Raw genomic sequence first — 21,431 nt, 5'->3', positions numbered from 1 at the left:
TGTCCGGAATGGAACAAATGGAATGGCATCAAACACCTGGAAACCATGTTTTTGATACGATTCCACTGCTTCCGCTCCAATCGCTAGCACCAGCCTGTCCGCCCCAATTAATGTGCCACCAGCCTCCTGTGCTGTATACATTATTTATCACCTGTGTTGCAATACAACATCTGTCATCACTTTGTCAACGCTCCTTTCTGAAATGCTACATTTTCATTGAATTCGTCTTTAAATGTGATTGGATGGTTCTAGGTCAAAATGGAATCCTTAGTGTTGTACGATGAATGATGCTGGCGCTGTTGAGAAGTGTACGTTGCAAGCTTGGCTTATCAGCTCTTCTGCCATATTATTGCATTGATGCGTGTGACTTTATGTAGCGTGCTCCGTTCCCCTTCCTGTCCCGTTACCTCCAGCTGTTAGAGGCTCTCTGTCTACCTCCTTGATGGTTTACCTGTCGTGTGTGTGTGAGTGTGTGTGTGTGTGTGTGTGTGTGTGAGTGTGTGAGTGTGTGTGTGTGTGAGTGTGTGTGTGTGTGTGTGTGTGTGTGTGTGTGTGTGTGTGTGTGTGTGTGTGTGTGTGTGTGTGTGTGTGTGTGTGTGTGTGTGTGTGTGTGTGTGTGTGTGTGTGTGTGTGTGTGTGTACGCCTGTCCCCAGCTCTCCCTGCTCACATGGCTCTCCCTGTTTCCCCAGGCGTTGTTACTCAGCCATGTGCCTAATCGTAATCCCTGTTGTTTCACTACGCCTGTTTCTGCCCTTTTCACTTCTGTTCCCTCTTCCCTTCGGTCATTTAAGAACAACTGTTACATCATATCCTCCTGTACATGTAGTCAAATCAAGGGCACCCAATAAACGCTCTTATCAGACCTGCGTCTCCTAGTGGATGCTGTAAAGTCTTCAGCCGGGTCTAGGAGTAGAACTAATGGTATGGAATTAGTGGGGAGTTTTTTTTTTTTTAAAGAAGAAAATTCTCCCTTTGATATTGAAATCCGCTTGATGTTTAAGTTACGGCTCTCCTCTGCATCCACACAGCCTTTAGCGTTTTTCTGGGAGATTGATCCTCTTGGGAAAGAATGTTTCCAAGATTAGAGACTAAAACACAGAATATAGGCCTAAAGCTAAATTGGATATTTTACGGTATCTGTTTGTGTGTTGTTGGCTGGTTGTCTCAATTCCCCTCTGAAAGCTTCTTGGTTTAATAATGGGATAACCAAACACTGTTTTACCTGGGGCACTTTGTCTGTGTGATGATGTCACGCTAGTGGAAGGCTGGGAGAGAGGGGCAGGTCACTGCCAGATTTTCCTCTGGAGATGGGGGGTGTGTGAGACCGGGGTCGGCGAGGGAAATGGGTTTGTTGCTCTGCATCCGACCATTGTTTTGTTGAAGCTCCAGACGTAGACCTGCATGCTCTGCACAACATTCCAATTCAATCTCTCTTCTCGTAGGCCAGTCTGTCTGTGGAAAGGTCTATTTGTTGAGGGAGGGATTCATAGCTAGGTCTGCTGCTATTCTGTTGTTTGTGGGTGTGCTTAGTGCTTACACTCTCTGTAAACTGCTGTAGGTTTGGGTTGTCAAGGAGGTTAGAAGTAAGAAGAGCCTTTCACAACCTTTTATATTAGAATCAACAGAAACTAGTCCAATGGTTCCAAATCTCTCCTGTGTCAAGCTTCAATTGGTGTGTGTGTGTGTGTGTGTGTGTGTGTGTGTGTGTGTGTGTGTGTGTGTGTGTGTGTGTGTGTGTGTGTGTGTGTGTGTGTGTGTGTGTGTGTGTGTGTGTGTGTGTGTGTGTGTGTGTGTGTGTGTGTGTGTGAGCGATCCCTCCCATAGAATCTTCATTAAAATAATGATTTCCCCATCCTGCCTAATGGGAATGTCAAATGCTGCTTTAGTGAAGCGGTTGTGTTTTTCTCATATTTATCTCCTGGAATGTTAATTCCAGAGAAAAAGGTGAAGTGGAAGCTATGTGCAGAGACCCCAGCTGTCCAGATCCATCTGCAACACACATTCTTGTCTTTCAGTATCAACTGGGCTATAGCAGACCACCACTTCTGTCCTCTGTCCATCTGTCTGTCCTCTGACCAGACCTGGCTGTCTCTGTCTCCTCCCCAGGTTGATGTTTCCTAGTCGGGAATCCTCAGGGTTGCTTTCAAGATTGACACCCGACAGCTTGCGGCCTCTGCCAATCTCCTGAGCGAGCTCCGCCTCCCACCGGACAAGACTGCCCACAAGCTCCCGCTGCGTCTGCCTGCGGCAAAGCCCAGCAACCTCAGCGAGGCCCTTGGCCAGTCGCCCGGGAGGAAGGACCTCGTCGCCATGGACACGGAGTCCACCTACTCAGGGTACTCGTACTACTCTGGTCGCTCCCGGGGATCCCACAGACATGGGTAAGAGGACGTTATGCACGTTCATACCCTCTCTAGTTTGAAGGATAGACGGTCACGAAACCTCTAATAAATTGCTCTCTCTTCCTCGCTTCCTTTTCTACCCTGTTTCCTCTCTTTCTCACCTTCATTCCACTCGGTCTCTATCCCCTCTTTCCCCTCCCTCCCCTCCCTCCATCTGTCCACCACAGGGCAGTGTGGGGTTATTTGTCTGTCATTAGTGGAATAGCAGTGTCTGACAGGCTCAGGAAGGGAGAGGGGGACAGGTGCTGAAGAGGCCTGACTGATGGCTCAGCTGATACAGAGGGCCACAAGCAAGGGGCTCCTGTTCCACACAGTCCCTCCATTATCCAGCCAGCACATCCCTCTCTCTCTCTCTCCCTCTTCCTTCCCTCTCTCTCTCTGGGACCAGTTACCCAGGGTGAAAGGATCCCTCTACGACTGAATCTGGTGGGACCCCCTGAAACCTCTGGTGTGCTTTCTATCTCTCTCTCTCTCTCTTTTTCTTTCTCTCTATGCTCTCTTCTCTCCCGCGTCAGACCCCACTCAGCTTCAGTCAGTCGCCGATCCCTCGCTCGCAAGCCCCAGACGTGTTGAAAAGCCAGCAGCTGCCCTCGTTAATCTCCACTTGACCTCCTCCCTCGCTCCCTCTCTCCAGTGATGTCACCACCACTCCCATGGGATAGATTTGGGCAGGCGTATCACTGGATGGAGAGGCCTCTCCGCTCCTCTGCCCCAGCTCTCCTCTCACGTTCTCCCGGGGGGAAATTTGACCGTGTAGTCTGAAGCTAGGCAACGAAAACTGGGGACGCTTTTGTAAATTAAAGTGGGGTTGGAGGTGGGTGAGTGGAACTCACTTTCCCACCCAATCACCTCTCTTCCTATATCTGTAACTCTGAAGAGTGTGACTGTGTCCTGAAGATCACCCTATTCCCTCTCTTCCTCTATCTGTAACTCTGAAGAGAGTGACTGTGTCCTGAAGATCACCCTATTCCCTCTCTTCCTGTATCTGTAACTCTGAAGAGAGTCACCCCTATTCCCTCTCTTCCTGTATCTGTAACTCTGAAGAGAGTGACTGTGTCCTGAAGATCACCCTATTCCCTCTCTTCCTGTATCTGTAACTCTGAAGAGAGTGACTGTGTCCTGAAGATCACCCTATTCCCTCTCTTCCTGTATCTGTAACTCTGAAGAGAGTGACTGTGTCCTGAAGATCACCCTAATCCCTATATAGTGCACTGTTTCTGGCCAGGACCCCCATGGCCCACAGGGCTTTGGTCAAAAGTAGAGCACTATTTAAGGTTTAGTGTGCTGTTTGGGGATGCAGGAAGTGAGTGATGGCAAATTGGAGAGGCGGTACAGGGCTTCCTTGCCAAACTCCTTTCCACTCGCTCCTCTCTCTCCTCTCCCACTATGCTAAGGCCTCTAATTCAATAGACAAAAGAGAAACGCTTGGCTTTGAAAACCCCTGTCTCATCTGAAGGATAATCCTTTTACTCTGACGGGTGCCATGCATGAAGAGGCTTTGGATTGCCATTGTCTAATTACATCTGTGCCAGACTACATATATATATATATATATATATATATATATATATATATATATATATATATATATATATATATATAACAGCTGTGTATACAGCTGTGTGCCTCTCTGAGATCCCATGTCTGGCCTTGGTACACAACTAAAGCTAAAAAGATACCAGAGACTGAACTTCCAAGATATTACCATGGCTCAAGCTGCGTGATCCTGTACCGTGTCAGACGTCTCTCCCACTGACTCTGGACCGCTGCCTCGTGCTGCTGTTTTTGTGGCGTCGTCTCTCTAGCGCGACTTATACACAGGGAACCCAGTCAGTCCCCATTGTAAGCCACTGAGCCTCTGTAGACAGTGGCGCTTGGTCTTTTCTAAGGACACCAGAGTAGTTTGCCACCGACTGACGATTCTCCCAGACCAAGATCGCCTGCCTTTCAGCATCCGCCGCAACGGTGGCGTTGAGGTTACGTCAGTAACTTCCGAGGCTTCTTTCTCTTCTCCAGAGAGGGGCTCTTCTTCTGTGTCTGGAGCGGGCCAATGATCATTGACTAGTGACTCTCACATTGGTAGGCAGTCATGTGGAAAATTGGCTCTTTTTGATTGGTAGGACTCCAATTATATGGCGGCACACTCGATTAACACGTTGTAATTTATTCAATTCACTATCTCATGCCAAACTTTTAATCCCTTTGCTGCTTGGGGGTGTTATGGTTCCCCAAACTGTTCCCCTTTCTGAGGCAGGCCACATTTTAGGGAGACAACCCTATTTCTGGAACTTTCTTATTAGAGTTGATGCTAATGGGAAAAGCCAAGTGGAGTGAAAATACCCCCTTACCCACATGCTGCTTTTGAACTTTCCAACTGAAACGTCTACAGAGCAGGTCAAGGAGAGGCACCCACCGTGCCTGATTAATGCTATAGTGGAGACACTGGTACATGTCATACATTGTGTACCCTGTCACCTGATAGTGGAGCTAATCCTAGCCAACAGTCTGGCCTCACCACGGCCCCTATCACACACTGCTCCCTGGGCCTCTCTCTCTCTCTGGCTCAACGCTGTGTGGAGAAATGTCATTGAGCAATGCTGCCGCCATGGATTCTCTCCGTCACTATGAGGGATGGGCAAATGAATGTGCTATGTCCAGGCTTGAAGCTATAGAGACCGTGGCTGTGTTGATTTAGGGTTGAGTAAATGACCTTTGCTAGTTTAATGTTGTCTATCCGCCACAGCCACACCTTTGCCTGTTCCCCCCCCCCCTTCCTTGTTACAGTTACACAGAGTGAGCAGAGCTGCCAGTGTCATTGAGTACAGCCACTCTCTCAAGGTGAAGTGAAAACGGCCTCTCGCTCTCCCTGTAATATGATTATTCTGAGAGTGTGGTTATGTATTTGGCTCCTCGTCATCCTCCCGTTAGCTGACACTGGCAGTGAGTACCGAGCTTCTTGGGCTCCGAGCTCCGCCTTGACACGGTGCCTGTTTTACACAGGTGTGTGTGTGTGTGTGTGTGTGTGGTTTGACTGGCCAGCCATGCGGAAAGCGAGCAAATTCATCCACAGACAGACTCTTGGCGGAGGAGGTGCAAATCGGCTTTGTTTCCCACAGCCCTCTGTGTCAGTGAGAGGGGGTGCACAGACAGTGTCAGACTTAGCTGCGGGTGTTGCGGTGGAAATCGCTCCCAGGTTTGGCGCTGCCGTAGGTTGCCAGGCTTCCATCCTCCATCTAAAAGCCACATCTGCTTCAGGAAGCCATGCTGGAAGTCAAATTCCTTTTTTAATCAAATGATACCAGAGGAGGGCTGCAGAATAGCAATGAGGCTGGCTGGCGTCGTGTGCTAATGATGCAGGAGGAGGATGAGAGGAGGAAGAGTTGCACATTGATTTGCCCACAAGCTACTTTCTGCTTTCCTGAAGTCTGTTTCTGAAAGGCAGGCTGGGATATAAAAAGGGTGCTCGAGACTCTCTCCTTCATCATCCGTCCTCCATTGATTTTAAACAGTCACACCAGTCATAAGCAGCTGCCTCCAGACGTACCCGTGTATGAGTCATCCAATCTTTACATCGACTCCCGGATAAACGTCTTAACTGAGCCTACCCCGATGTGACTTACAACCCCTATTGGCTGGAGGGGTACACCACAAATGAGTATCAATGAGTAAGCCAGCTAACTTTGATAAACAACCAGAAATAGCTAGTTATTTTCTTGTTCGTGGAGCTAAACTTAGATATGAGTTTTTGGTTGTCGAGTTAAGTAGACCACGCCCATTTCAAGCTTATCTTTCCAAAAATGTATTTCCATCATATTTAAGCAAGTTAGCAGGCTAACGCCTTGATCCTGCTTTGTAGTACAACCCTCTACCCAACCCTGGCCTGTGCAGCAGTACAGTACCATACCATATTAATGAGTACTGTAAGTATGACTACTGTAATAAGTCCCCCACCCTCTCTCCTCACCAGCTATCTCCCAATAGGGCTCCAGCTATATCTCCCAATAGGGCTCCAGCTATCTCCCAATAGGGCTCCTCCAGTTACGAATCACCATCACTGTCAGTGTGAATGATGATCATGCTGCTCGCTGGACTAATTGTAGCACTAGTAATGATATCCATCATTTATTTAAGCATTACTTCGATCTCCGCCTCCTTCTAGATTCAACGTGTTAGTTCTGAATGTCTCTTGGTGCCTCTCCTGTTATTTCTGGAGTACCATGCAGTGCTTGAAGTAATGTAATGTCAATGTCCTCTCTGGGAGTCCCCAGTGAAAATGAATGGTGGAGAATGTCAATCCACTATGACTGACTCTTCAGATATCCCAGCCCCAGGGAAGAAATATGTTTATTAACAATTCTAATCCTGTTCCAATTTATCTTTGCATGTTGCATTATTCTATTTTTATGATATTGTTCATCTGAGGTTGTGGAAGCTGGCTGCGGTCATTTTCAATAGGAAACCGTGTCCTGGTCAAAAAGGGAGAAACCCAGAATAGAGGCAGGAAACCGATGTGTTCACCTCTCTATCACAACACATTGGCTTCTATAGAGGTCCATTACTTCCATAGCAGCCAGTCACACCGATTTCTCCCGATGAGCCTAACGTCAGGATATACCCTGATGGGCCGCCCGATCAGCGTTGATCCTTCAACCACTTTTACCTATGCTGTGAATGCTTCGGCGGCTCTCTGAAGTGTGACTCATCTATTTAGTTGAACCTGATTGCTGTTTTGATTGCTTTTAGGTCCATCAATAATGGATCTATGAGATCAATAGTGTCTATGTCATTGAATAGCCACATTGCAAGCTTAAGAAAAGTGCATAGTGCTCTTTCATGTCCTGGCATCCAGCTCTCACAACCAAATCCATGCCTATGTTCCGTAACAGATGGGTAAAATGTGCCAGTAACACCCATTGAACCATTTTGTTTGGGGCATTTATCCTAATGCATAAGGAATGCATATCTACAGTGCTACGCACCAAAAAAGTGAATCTGATATGACCACGTGAGGTATTCTAAAGGATTTGAACATCCCTAAACAGGGCATACTGGGACATGCCAGGGTCCTATGCCAGCACTCTGAGACTGAGGTGGCCACGTTACTGCCTGCAGTGAAAGAAAGATCCAGGAAAAGCCACCCCAATTTAGAGGAAATGTCATTTGTTACACTCGATACATCAATTTTATGGTCTTCACAAAAGACTCCTTACACGGAGATACGCTCAGAGGACAAGAAATGAACATTTAGGGTCAAAAGAAAAATGGCAGCAATATCTTGAACTGTGCTTGGTCTTCATCATAGCTAGAGGTTTGCCTGTGTTTTAAATCACGATTTTCCCATAAGTTGTTTATTGATGTCCCTGGATGGCACTCCGGTTGTAATTCAGCCCATGTTGTCTAGCATTTGCAATTTCTGGGTTATTTAATAAAGACGTACAACACGTTTTCATTCTGCAACTTGTTTGTTTCCCCCATAATCCCTCTGCGATAAATTAGATCAGACCGAGCCTGTCCTGTTATCTCATCACTAGCCTGTTTCTCTCTCTCGCTCCTCATCTCTCTTCTATTCTCACACTGTCCCTCTGTAACAGACCGGAAAGTACTGTATCTAGCTACTGTACAGTACCATGGCTATCCCTCTAACAGACCAGACCATGAGTATCTAGCTACAGTACAGTACCATGGCTGAGGGCAATTGGAAATAGAATGGGATTGACGAGATCAGATTAGTGGAGGCTGGGAGAGTGATGAGCCTCCGCAGTGTCCGGGGTAGTAGAGCCATGATGGAGCTGCAGTGGGCACAGTGCCATGTGTTGTACTGTATATGGCTGGATGGAGAAACCCTGTCTGTCACTCACTCCCACACAGGATCTGGGGAGGTGAAGAGGGTCAGTGCCGGGGTCGGATCCACTAATGGCCCTCGCGGGGCAGATTTAACGGGAGGAAGTGAGGTGAAGTAGAGGCGAGTTCACAGCGGTTTGGTTGGTAGTTGGGTCATGAGGGAGGCAAGGAATGGAATAAAGAATGCTTTGCCACCTTTAGACTCATCAGCAGGTAAAGGCCTGGTCCCCTAGTCCTCTACTTCCCTTGTCCCCTAGTCTCCCACTGCTGGCTGCCTCAGCAGGGTTGGTCCTGGTCGATCCCTGTCTGGGAGACCCGATGCTGCTGGAAGTGGTGTTGGAGGGCCAGTAGGAGGTACTCTTTTCTCTGGTCAAAAAATGTTTTATCCCAATAACACAGGGCAGTGATTGTGGACATTGTCCTGTGTAGGGTGCTGTCTTTCGGATGGGACGTTAAACGGGTGTCCTGACTCTCTGTGGTTACTAAATATCCCATGGCTCTTATTGTAAGAGTAGGGGTGTTAACCCCAGTGTCCTGGCTAAATTCCCAATCTGGCCCTCAAACCATCATGGCTACCTAATCCTTGCCAATTTCCTATTTTCTCCTTCATCACCCGGTCCTCTGTAACTATTCCCCAGGTCGTTGCTGTAAATGAGAATGTGTTCTCAGTCAATTTACCTGGTAAAATAAGGGTTAAATTTAAATGAATGGTCCTCTATTCCCCTGGTCCTCTATTCCCCTGGTCCCCTAGTCCTCTAGTCCTCTAGTCCTCTATTCCCCTGGTCCCCTAGTCCTCTATTCCCCTGGTCCCCAAGTCCTCTATTCCCCTGGTCCCCAAGTCCTCTATTCCCCTGGTCCCCAAGTCCTCTATTCCCCTGGTCCCCAAGTCCTGTATTCCCCTGGTCCCCAAGTCCTGTATTCCCCTGGTCCCCAAGTCCTCTATTCCCCTGGTCCCCAAGTCCTCTATTCCCCTAGTCCTCTATTCCCCTGGTCCCCTAGTCCTCTATTCCTCTGGTCCCCAAGTCCTCTATTCCCCTGGTCCCCAAGTCCTCTATTCCCCTGGTCCCCAAGTCCTCTATTCCCCTGGTCCCCTAATCCCCTATTCCCCTGGTCCCCTCCCCTATTCCCCTGGTCCCCAAGTCCTGTATTCCCTGGTCCCCAAGTCCTGTATTCCCCTGGTCCCCAAGTCCTGTATTCCCCTGGTCCCCAAGTCCTCTATTCCCCTGGTCCCCTAGTCCTCTATTCCCCTGGTCCCCTAGTCCTCTATTCCTCTGGTCCCCAAGTCCTCTATTCCCCTGGTCCCCAAGTCCTCTATTCCCCTGGTCCCCAAGTCCTCTATTCCCCTGGTCCCCTAATCCCCTATTCCCCTGGTCCCCTAGTCCCCTATTCCCCTGGTCCTCTATTCCCCTGGTCCCCTAGTCCTCTTTTCCCCTGGTCCTCTATTCCCCTTGTGCCCTGGTCCCCTAGTCCTCTATTCCTCTGGTCCTCTTTTCTGACTCAAACAGCGTCTTGAGTTTTCAGCTAAGCCCCTGCATACGTTCACTGTGAGAGAATACTAATTAAAGAAATTCTAAGTAAAAGCCAGCAGGATTATGTAGACTCCTATAACCCTGTTGTTGCTGATGCTATGGAAGAAAGAGGGAGAGAATGAGAATCAAAGAGAGGGAAATAACATGAGGCTCGTACTGGAAATCCCGCCTGTGGCAGTCCGTTGCTATTCGCCACGCCGACATGCACTCTTCCTATCCTCTCCTCTGGTCTGCTGGTTGTCATGGTAACCCCGTACCCGTCGACTCACTCGGTGTACCTGTCGTTGTTTCTCAGGGAGCGCAGCCGCGACCACCACAAGTCACGCAGCAAGGATGGCAGCCGCTCGGAGAAGTCTGTCACCATCAACGCACCGCCAGCAGAACCGCTGCTGGGAGACTCGTCTGTACTGGGGGAGGAGGTCCAGGTAGGCCAATCCCTGCCCACACAGCCCAGACAGCCCACACAGCCCACACAGGCAACAAACCACATTGCTAGAAACCCTCCAAATATGAATTTTTTCCCTCACATGACAACTCCTTAACTTTTAAATTTCTATATTCCTATGTTTTATTGATTTGTATTTATTGTGCAATGCCTCATTATGATGGTAATTTAATCAGAAAGGCAGGGGGAGAAGAAGAAGAGCAGTAGCCAATACTAGCTAACCTGTAGCAACCATCCCATATCCATCTAGACTTGAGTAGCCTAGAGAAGCTAAGCTAAGCTAATTGAGGCCACATGATGCACTTCCCCCCCCCCAACCCCATTCAGGTAAAACAACAGGCTACCTGTTGGTAGTTCGTTGTAGCCGACTACTTCACATTTGGCTAGCTTTTACTTACCGTAATTTTATTCCATCATGCATTGCATTAGTGAAAGGCATAAACAAACAAGCTACATACGTGAAGGCTACCGGTCTTTCTGTGGGTCGCACCATAAACCACATTGAAAAGTTTGTTTTATTAAATAGTCATTAGACAACCGCAATGTCACATCACGTGGATATTTTTAATTTCATTTAGAAAGCTTTTTTTTCAGTGTTAAAATTCGGCCTGTAATCATTTGTTGCCTGCTGAAATGAATACCCATATTCAAGTGTTTGATTACTAACATCCGTTCGGGTATTTTCGTATATAGTAACCGTGCACATCCCAAGTACAGACATTCACATGTGGCCGGCTGCACAACGTCTTAACGATGCATTGGACCGTCATATTTCCTGACATACTCACATGCTTTTCATCTTGTGGAATAGATTAGTGTGTGTGTCTGGGGTTTGGCTGTAGCGCTGTGTATGTGTGAGTATTTTCTGTGTTTTGACACTGTGTGTGTGTGTGTGTGTGTGTGTGTGTCTTTGACACGGTGTGTGAGCCCAGATGCAGGGGCTTGTGTTTGTCAGGAGGGTGCCAGCCCTCAGCAAGCTGTGGCCCTCTCTTACTCTGCTATAACCAGCCCTCCAGAATGAATTGTTTTTGTCAGGGTGCTTGTGTGTGTGTGTGTTTTGGGTTGTTTGCTGTTGAGCTTGTCAGGGAAAACTTGTTGTGTGACACTGAGTAAATACGTCATACTGTAAGCTATACTTTGTTTGTCATTGTGCGTTTGGGTACAGAATTTGATTTGGCAAATCAGGTCGTTGGTCTCAGTATGCTCAATTTTTTTCTCATCATTTTGTCTTGACAGTTTTACGATGGTGCAGTTCTTGGTGATTCTGCAGTGATGTTTGAACAGAGCTGTCTGCTACTATATTGAACGGCTGCCATTGAGGGAACCAGTCCAAAGCTCCAGCCTCCAGGCTATGCTAGTGCGCTAATGCTCAACACTCTCCAGTCAAGAGAACAGTAGCGGTCCCTATTCGTCTCGACTACTCATGTGTATTTATGATACATTATATCAGTGTTGTAACGGTAGACCGTAGATGTGGAATGGGGACTTCTGAAGTACTCGTCTCTGGCATAACAGAGTTGTGCAGCTGTGAGTTGTGCAGCTGTGAGTTGTGCAGCTGAGGAATGCACTCTAGGTCCTCACTGCTCTACCATTATGTGAAGTGGCACCCAGGAGAAACATGATATATTTATATATGTAAATAAAAGCCAGGAAGCATTCTTTGAGAATGAACAACCCTCCACCTCCCACCTCTCCTGCTGACACAGACAGACAGCTGTTTGAAAAGAGAAAGTGGAGCTAACTTTATTTATAGTTCACGGGATGTCAATGAAATCAGAATCCTTATAGAACCCAACAATTAGACATTGTGTTTGTGTGCGCCTCTGTGTGTGACTCATTCCAGGCCTCCAGCTCAAAGCTTGTTTGTGTCACGTAGGCTAATTCTGGTTTGTAAAGGCATATTACACAGGTTGCTGCACATGTTCACGTCTGTGTGATGATCGTGTACTACCTAACCTCGGCATTGAAGTGAATAAGAATCTGGCTTAAAGAAGTGGGACTTTTTTTTTTCTTCCCGGCTGCCAATTGGTCGTCGTGTCATTTACTGCAGGCGAAATCCAAAAGGGGGGCAGATGTAAGTCCCTGCCAGTCCCTCAGAATGGAGGCAGTGCCAACGGGACATCAAACCAAACTCTGCCAGGCTCTGATTCCCCCAGCCCCATAACAAGCACCTCACTACTGTATCTCCCTCCAGCTTAATTCTGCCCAATTACAGCAGCGCCTGTCCTCTCAGATGGTTAGGTAAAGAGGTACCAACACGACTACACTGTATTTCTAGGCGGAGTGCAGTTACTTCTGTGTTGGGGAAGTATGTGGCACAGTAGTAGCGATGTCGGGACCTTGGATGTGGCGCAGGGCTTGTTCTCATGTCTTCCCCCACCCCCACGTTGAGCCTCTGCTTCTCCACTAGTTGAGGTCTCTCTAACAAAATGAGTCCATGTTTCTGTGTTTTTGCTGTTCTTGCAAGTTCCTTGCTCTGCCACGGTTGTCCTGGGGTTGAGGCGAGTTCTAGGTCTATGCAGGAGACAAGTGGTCGAAGAAGGCGCTTCTTCACACGGGAAGTGAGTTACTGTGTCCACTCCAGTCCTTTCTCGAGATCTGCGTTTTACTTGAATCTGTAGAGTATCTATGAATCTTTTTTTTTTTTAATTATGACATCTCCATCTTTTAGTAGCAAGGCGTCTTCTAGCGGTGGTGTGACTGGTTGTTTTGTCATCCTCCATAGAGGCTGCTATAAGCCTGCAATCCAATGTCTATGAACAGTTCATCCGTACAAAGACTGTCGTCGTCACCGTGTGTTCATTGGCTGGCCCGGGCCGCCCAGGTCCCTCGTCAGGCCCTTCGCCATTGGCCGCAAGTCGTGACGCTGTCACCGTAATGCTCAGTGGCTCAGAAGGAATGGACGGAGAGTGGTTTTCACCGGAGCAGGCAAGGATGAGCGGAGAGAGACAGAGCGGGAGAGAATGAGAGAAGTTGCCCCAGGGAAGTGAAGGAATAGAAAAATAGCATTTAAAGATGGGATGGAGGGAGGGGGGATATGGGGGTGGCAGGCAGGAGCCCTCTGAGCCTAATTGGTTTGTTATTTTGTTTGCTGTCTCTGAGGGACACAGCTGTTTGTTTAATGTACCCCCCCCCCTTCATCCTCCACTGGCCCTTTCACCCCCACCCACCCACCCACCCATATCTTGCTGCTAGTAGGACATCCCATGTGATGTCTCTCTCTGTGTGTGTGTTGCTTTTCATAGCCTGTACATTAAACCCAGAGACACACAGCCCATACAGTAGAATCTCTCTCGGGGCGTGATGGGGTGATGGAGATCTAGTGGTGAGGCTGCAGCAGGGTGGCGGTGGAGGCAGAGAGGTTGTCTCAGCGTGGAGAGATGCACTAGCTGGTTCTTCATGGCCAAGCTTCTCCCTGTCCTGGCCGGGCGACGCTGTTACATGTAAAAGTTTGCCGTTTCGACATGAGCTCTCCGCTCTCTGCTTTGATGGAGACTATGGAGGTGATGATGGAGATGGCGGTGGAGACCTCCAAGGAAGAGGACGACTCCAGCGCTCCACCTGGGGACACTCCTGCTCTCAGCCCAGGGCCATGCACAGAGTCAGGCCAGGTAAGACACGGTAACAACGGACTGTGTGTTGGATGGCCAAGGGCTGTAACATTTCCTTCTATCCAAGTGGATGTTAAAGGTCTGGATACAAGGAGTTGACATGATTGCAACTGGCAAGCCATTCGTGTTCAAGTAGTGTGCGTGCATTTGTTAAATACACTGAGAGACAGTGGTTTTGGTGTAGCTGTTGTGGTCTGTGAGACTACTGTTTTTAGAGGTGATTTCAAAATGGCCGGAGGGAGAAATCTGCTCTGTGATGACAACGCTGGAATCTTATGGTCCTTTTATATGACATTCAAAATGAGCTGCATCTCACGATGTGATAGGAGGGTTAGAGGACAAGTGTTTCGTTTAAATAGAACTCCTATTTAACCCTACTGACTCTTTCTGGCAGTCTGAACTCCAACGTTGTTCCTGGCTGTTCCACCTATTTCCTCCATGTTAGTGCTTCTGCCCACCTTCCCTGCCTCTCTGTCTTGACATGTAATCGGCAGCTTTGTTTGCTTTGCGTTGCTTGTCATGGCTGTGGTTGGAGCTGGATGTGAACGTCTTCTAGGAATGCCCCCTGTGCGCTGCTATATTTACACACAGAGACACCGCTCGTCTCCCAGGAGTCTGTGTGCTTATGCTCAGTCACTGAGCAAAAGGTGTTGTAATTTCACTTAATTTATACGTGGAGAAAGATTCTCACCGATGACATGTTAGACACACACACATACACACTGAATGGTTGGCGACATTAATATTTCTACACTTTGGTCTGACAATCGATCGCTTCCAGATTTGTCTCTATCCCCGTCGCTCTTAACTGCTAGGCTGCCTAGCGTGTGTTAGATTGTGTAGATGCCTTATTGCTGAATAGGTTTGGCCAGTTCTACCCAGTTTCTCAGCACTCAGAATATTAGTGTTTTTATGCACCTCTCTCTCTTTGTTTCTCTCTCTGTCTGTCTGTTTCTCTGTCGGTCCCTCCCTCCGATATCCCTCCCTCCGATATCCCTCCCTCCGATATCCCTCCCTCCGATATCCCTCCCTCCGATATCCCTCCCTCCGATATCCCTCCCTCCGATATCCCTCCCTCCGATATCCCTCCCTCCGATATCCCTCGGTCTGTTCAGATTTCACAGGAGTTCTCGTTGCCATTGGGATGTCGGTTTTGCTCACGCCCCTCTATCCTGTGTCCTGTCCTTTCAATGGCTACCCTGTCCCCTCCCATCTCCTCTCCCCTCTCTTTCTGAATGTGTATCAGCGTGTGGGAGAGAACATGTCAAATTGGATGTTTCAATGGCTATTCAGCTGACTTTTCACTGTATAACCCCTCCCCCACCACCATATAGGTGTTGGTGAATCACCACAGGTTTCTGATTAGGGTGGATGTTGTGGATAGGCCTGACAGGTGTGTATGGGGGGGGGGGCACAGTGAAACCCCAGGCTGGCAAGGGCCCAAACTTCCCCATCTAAAATCTCCAAACTCTCTATCTTAAACCAGCGCTGGTTGGTATGGGCCAACCAATGGAAAACCCTTAATGGAGTGTTTCTCTAGATCACTTCATCAAAATGAGATTGATTTAAAATGGGTTTTTCATTCTCTATTTGGAATCATTCCATTCATGGAAGGCCTTTTCTCTCTCTCTCTCTCTATGTTTTGAGGAATCCATTGCCACTCCATGGTGAGAGCATGAAACAGGATTTCTTCAACATCCTTTAGTGTTAATGAGGGCTCTCTTACACACACACACACACACACACACACACACACACACACACACACACACACACACACACACACACACACACACACACACACACACACACACACACACACACACACACACACACACACTCTCCCCCCTCTTTCTTCTCCTCTCTCCCTTTCCCCTACTCTCACACACTCACACATAGTTGAGAGCTGTATCAATTCCCTTGCCTCTCCTCCTCCTCCACCCGCTTCCTCACTCATTACTGTGGCAGGTTTGGGTTTTGTAGGTCAGGTACTGAACCTGGTGTGTTCTCTGTGGACACACTGCTCTTCCTGGTTCAGTGGGCAGGTGGAGACTAGAGGATCTCAGTGCTCTGGCTATGGGCTGTGGTGGAAGAGTCAAGGTGCTGATGCTCAACACCACCTGGAAACTACACAATGGGGTCAGCTGACTCCTATAACAGAAGCACAGCATGGAACTGTTGAAATGGCACTGAAATATGTTCCAGTGTTGAATGGTGCAGTTCAAGCCAGCCATGTGACCTGAACATTCAATCAGATGTGGATGTTTGTTTTCCACCTAAATGTGCAGTTGCATAACAACCGCCAATGTCTTGACCCTGTGTCCTCTTCACCCCAAAGGTCATACAGCAGCGCCACACTGTGATTTACAGCCCCCCCATTGGTCCATTATAAGGATTATTCTCTGGAGGCCAGGCTGACTAGACTAATGGCTATTTACGACCGTTAGGTTGTGTTATCGGTCAGGATTGTAATCAGGAATGTTATCCGTTAGGTGGGTCAGTTTTACTGTTTCAGATAAGAACCTGGACATTTTGACTGTGTGTCGTCAAACCCTCCCTTGGACCGCTTGAATTGGCAGAAGGTAATGATCTGGGAGGATTCATTACTAGAAGGATGGACGCACAGCTTGGAATTCAGCCTGTAGGAGCGGAGGAGCGACAGAGGTGTAGTTTCTATTGTGTCCACGTCACCAACAAACTAACATGGTCGAAGCACACCAAGACAGTCGTGAGGAGGGCACGACAAAACCTTCTCCCCCTCAGGAGACAGAAATGATTTGGCATGGGTCCTCGGTTACTCAAAAGTTTCCACAGCTGCACCATCGAGAGCATCCTGACGGGTTGCATCACTGCCTGGTATGGCAACTGCCCGGCCTCTGACCGCAAGGCACTACAGAGGGTAGTGCGTACGGCCCAGTACATTACTGGGGCCAAGCTTCCTGACATCCAGGACCTCTATACCAGGAAAGGCCAAAGAATTGTCAGATTCCAGCCACCCCAGTCATAGACTGTTCTCTCTGCTACCGCACGGCAAGCGGTACAGGAGCACCAAGTCTAGATCCAAGAGGCTTCTCCCCCCAAGCCATAAGACTCCTGAACATCTAATCAAATGGCTAACCAGACTATTTGCATTGCCCCCCCCCCCCCCTATTTCATGCTGCTGCTACTCTGTTATCTATGCATAGTCACTTTAATAACTCCGGGAGTTATTAAAGACATTGATTCTGTACCGGTACCCCCTGTATATAGCCTTGTTATTGTTATTTTATTGCTGCTATTGAATTTGTTGTTACTTTGTATTAGATTTTTTTTGTTGGTATTTTTCTTAACTGCATTGTTGATTTAAGTAAGCATAATTGTTGATTTAAGTAAGCATAATTGTTGATTTAAGTAAGCATAATTGTTGATTTAAGTAAGCATAATTGTTGATTTAAGTAAGCATAATTGTTGATTTAAGTAAGCATAATTGTTGATTTATTTATATTTATTTTATATGCCTCACTTGGTTCTCTCTGACTTCATTCAAATCTGAGCTCCTTTGAAGTTGAACACAGTGTGATAACCATGGTGGGTTGTCTGTAAGTGGCTTGGGATTGGGACATCAAATACAATTCTAATGTATTGAACCCACAACAGCAACATTTAACTAAATGTAGTTTGTCTCTGGACACTGCAGTAGGAGTTGGCCTGATTACAGTGGGATACTGCATCTTTCTGACTGGGATAAAGCTTGGCCTTCTATTGTTCTGCCTCCTCCTGCCCGTCCTGTGCTGTTTTTAAATACTAGGACCATGTGACAGACCCCCCCCCACACACTGTGCAGTCCCCTATCTCAGATGGATGGTAAATGCATCCTATATGAATTCCCTTTTTCTCCCTTCCGTGCCATTTTTAGCTGCCTGCTGATTTCAAATTGGAGTCCTCTGCTGAGGAAATCAAATCGGGTCTGTCCAGTCTCCCCGTTGGTTTCTATTGGGCATCCCTCCCTGGCAGCTCAGTTAGCAGGCTACACTGTGGGCCTGTGAAGGTACAGTGTTATAAAGGCTCTTATCTGTGTTGTTTTTAGTAGCTCTCGCCAGCCACAAATGACCTTTATTATCTGTGGTTGCCAGAAAACACAGACGTCAGCGCCTCGCCTCGCGTACCCCAGTTGGCAGTCACTCCATTCGCTGTTTTCTTTTTCCATTTCCTGTCTTTCTCTCTCTCTCGTTCTGTAACTCTTTGTTTGCTCTTCCTCCCCTCCCTGGTTGACTTTTGAACGGAAATGAGCACCGCTTTTAAGCTCTCTATAGAAATGAGCCTAGAGTAGAAAATTCCGTCCTGACTTGCCAGATTCATAACTTTTCCTGACACTAATAAATTTGACTCTAGTAGCAACATGCTCATATGCTACAGTATTTAACACTGACTCCTCTCTCCCCCCCCCCCCCCCACTCCCAGGATGACAACTGGGGCGAGACCACCACGGCCGTCACGGGGACGTCGGAACACAGCCTGTCCCAAGAGGACATTGTCCGGATCACCAAGGACCTGGAGGACAGCGTGGGCCTGGACTGCCGGCGCTACTTTAGCCTGACCCTGGCTGTGGTTCTGGGCCTGCTGGTCTTCCTCACTCCCCTGGCCTTCCTGGCTCTCCCCCACCTCCTCTGGCCTGACAAGCTCCTGGTGTGCGGCACGGCCTGCGAGGGCCTCTTTATTTCCGTGGCGTTTAAATTGTTGATACTGCTGTTGGCCGTTTGGGCGCTGTTCTTCCGGGCTCCGCGCGCCGGCCTGCCCCGGGTGTTTGTGTTCAGAGCGCTGCTGGCCGTGCTGGTGCTGCTGTTCGTCGTGTCCTACTGGCTGTTCTACGGCGTGAGGATACTGGACTCACAGGTACAGCAGGCAGAGAGCGAGACTCACAATCAGTGTTTGTAACGCGTCTAATTACTGGCCACCACATCTGCCTCTTCAAGTGTTCCGTTTGTACGTCATTGCTTTCATCTGTGTCAATCTCTTGTCATGACTGTGTGTACCACGGGAGGTTGGTGGCACCTTAATTGGGGAGGACGGGCTCGTGGAAGTGGCTGGAGCGGAATAAGTGTATTGTTATATAACACGTGGTTTCTATGTGTTTGCCATTCCATTCGCTCCCGTTCCAGCCATTATTATGAGCCGTCCTCTCTCAGCGGCCTCCACTGGTGTGTACCTATGCAGTGTGTTGACACTAGCACATGCTGGGTTGTCTTGTTGTTCCCAGGATGAGAACTACCAGGGCATCGTGCAGTACGCTGTGTCTCTAGTGGACGCTCTGCTCTTCATCCACTACCTGGCCGTCGTTCTGCTGGAGCTCAGGCAGCTGCAGCCCGCCTTCTCTGTCTGCGTCACGCGCTCCACCGACGGAGAGACACGCCACTACAACCTGGGCCAGCTCAGGTGAGACGCGGAGGGAGATTGAGAGGGGGCAGGGGAAGGGAGAAACGGAAAGGGGGAGGATGCGAGAGGAGAAAAGTCCTTGAAAGTAAGACGGGACAATTCAGTGGGTAGAGCAGGCTGAGGAGAAAGAGAGCAGAGAAAAGCCAGCAAGTAAGAAGTGTGTGTGTGTGTGTGTGTGTGTGTGTGTGTGTGTGTGTGTGTGTGTGTGTGTGTGTGTGTGTGTGTGTGTGTGTGTGTGTGTGTGTGTGTGTGTGTGTGTGTGTGTGTGTGTGTGAGAGAGTAATAAAAGTAATAAGCCAGAGAGAACAGCTCAGGCTAGGAGAACCTGGTCTGTAATGACTTTGTCCTTTTGATGTGCCATCTGACTGTACCAGGAAGAGGTTTTACCTCATGACGAGTTGCTGAAAGATGTAGTAAGACTGTCGAAAGGCATCATAACTGTATACATGGTCATTTCACAGTCCATGGCGTGCTCTCTCTCTCTCTCTCGCTCTCTCATATCCCCTTCTGTGAGGGCCTCAAACATATGCTGGCTTTATGCTGGGGCCCTCTGGTTCACCTTTGTCTATCTCAGTTCCAGTGGCAGATGATGGACATGTAAAGTGCTTTAGCCTCTGCTTCACTAGTGTTGTTAGAGGCTGCCCTGTTAGAGGCTGCCCTGTTAGAGGCTGCCCTGTTAGAGGCTGCCCTGTTAGAGGCTGCCCTGTTAGAGGCTGCCCTGTTAGAGGCTGCCCTGTTAGAGGCTGCCCTGTTAGAGGCTGCCCTGTTAGAGGCTGCCCTGTTAGAGGCTGCCCTGTTAGAGGCTGCCCTGTTAGAGGCTGCCCTGTTAGAGGATGCCCTGTTAGAGGATGCCCTGTTAGAGGCTGCCCTGGGGCTGTTGTCGCTCATAAAGCACCTTGCTATTTGCCTCAGCTGGCCAACGCAGCAGCACTCTCTCTGTTGTCTGTATGCGCTTGTAAACAAGCAGCTAATTAGGGCTCCCTACAGGCCACACTGAGCATCTGGTCAGAGAAGATTCATACCATACACACTCATAATGCACACACACATATTCTCAGGTTCAAGGGGAGACTGGGTGTGTTTCCAGACATTTTCCCAGGCCTGTCCTCCATTCCCAGGCAACCGGGGAGGACATTCCTCTGTGCAGGCAGGCTGTCTGTGTATGTGTCTGGCAGGCAGACTGTCTGGTCTGGAGGCTTGTTCTTCTGTCTGGCTCTGTCCTGGCCATTCTTTGATGCCAATCTCAGGCCTGAGGAAGTGCTCAAGATCCTAACACCAACATTACCAGAGATTCACCTCGGCAAGAATCCTTCTATTCTCCTCATTCTGTCCCTTATCTCCAGTGTGGCCTAACATAACACGTTGCTACTTATGGTAGAGAAGAGCCACAGGCAACCGAGGCACAGTGAGGCTCATATCTAGGCCAGTGTTTGGGCTTTATTTGTTTGTCTCCTCTCTCTACTGTAGTTTAATAATTGATCAAAGTACTGAGCACCGGAGAGCCTGACTGCTCAAAGTGCTGCCTTCATCACAATGGGTGTATGTAGTTTTGTTAAACTTTTAGGAGGTTGGTTTAGTAGTTTGTACTTGTTTTGTGCTAATGCACAATTGTGTGTGTCTGACGAAACGTCTTCATACAGTATGTATAGATTAATGTGGCGTACAAAGTGGTTTGGGTTTTCCTGTGTGTCAACCCAGGAGTATTATAGCTTTAAGTGTATTTAAAACTTGACAAAGTTGTTTTTCAGTGTGCCTTTGTTTTGGAGATGTCAGAATGTGTCTGTCTGTGTACCATACCAGCGGTGTGTCTGTGTACCATACCAGCGGTGTGTGTCTGTGTACCATACCAGCGGTGTGTGTCTGTGTACCATACCAGCGGTGTGTGTCTGTGTACCATACCAGCGGTGTGTGTCTGTGTACCATACCAGCGGTGTGTGTCTGTGTACCATACCAGCGGTGTGTGTCTGTGTACCATACCAGCGGTGTGTGTCTGTGTACCATACCAGCGGTGTGTGTCTGTGTACCATACCAGCGGTGTGTGTCTGTGTACCATACCAGCGGTGTGTGTCTGTGTACCATACCAGCGGTGTGTGTCTGTGTACCATACCAGCGGTGTGTGTCTGTGTACCATACCAGCGGTGTGTGTCTGTGTACCATACCAGCGGTGTGTGTCTGTGTACCATACCAGCG

General features: G+C 48.4%; 1 protein-coding gene across 7 annotated transcripts in view; it reads left to right on the top strand.

The window, feature by feature from the left end:
* LOC124010892 (vang-like protein 1) overlaps positions 1-21,431 on the top strand; it is a 51,447-nt gene that overhangs the window by 8,109 nt on the left and 21,907 nt on the right. For 5 of the 7 annotated variants that reach the window (XM_046323654.1, XM_046323659.1, XM_046323657.1 and 2 more), the window contains exons 2-5: positions 2,108-2,382; positions 10,069-10,198; positions 18,270-18,701; positions 19,066-19,241. In XM_046323654.1, coding sequence (XP_046179610.1) covers positions 2,312-2,382; positions 10,069-10,198; positions 18,270-18,701; positions 19,066-19,241 — 809 coding nt within the window. In that variant the 5' untranslated portion in view covers positions 2,108-2,311. The remainder of the gene's footprint in view (positions 1-2,107; positions 2,383-10,068; positions 10,199-18,269; positions 18,702-19,065; positions 19,242-21,431) is intronic. The other 2 variants (XM_046323660.1, XM_046323658.1) reach the window with 1 other exon arrangement.

The sequence above is a fragment of the Oncorhynchus gorbuscha genome, linkage group LG23, assembly GCF_021184085.1.
Source record: "Oncorhynchus gorbuscha isolate QuinsamMale2020 ecotype Even-year linkage group LG23, OgorEven_v1.0, whole genome shotgun sequence".
NCBI lineage: Eukaryota > Metazoa > Chordata > Actinopteri > Salmoniformes > Salmonidae > Oncorhynchus > Oncorhynchus gorbuscha.
This window is presented reverse-complemented; position numbering and strand designations above follow the sequence as displayed.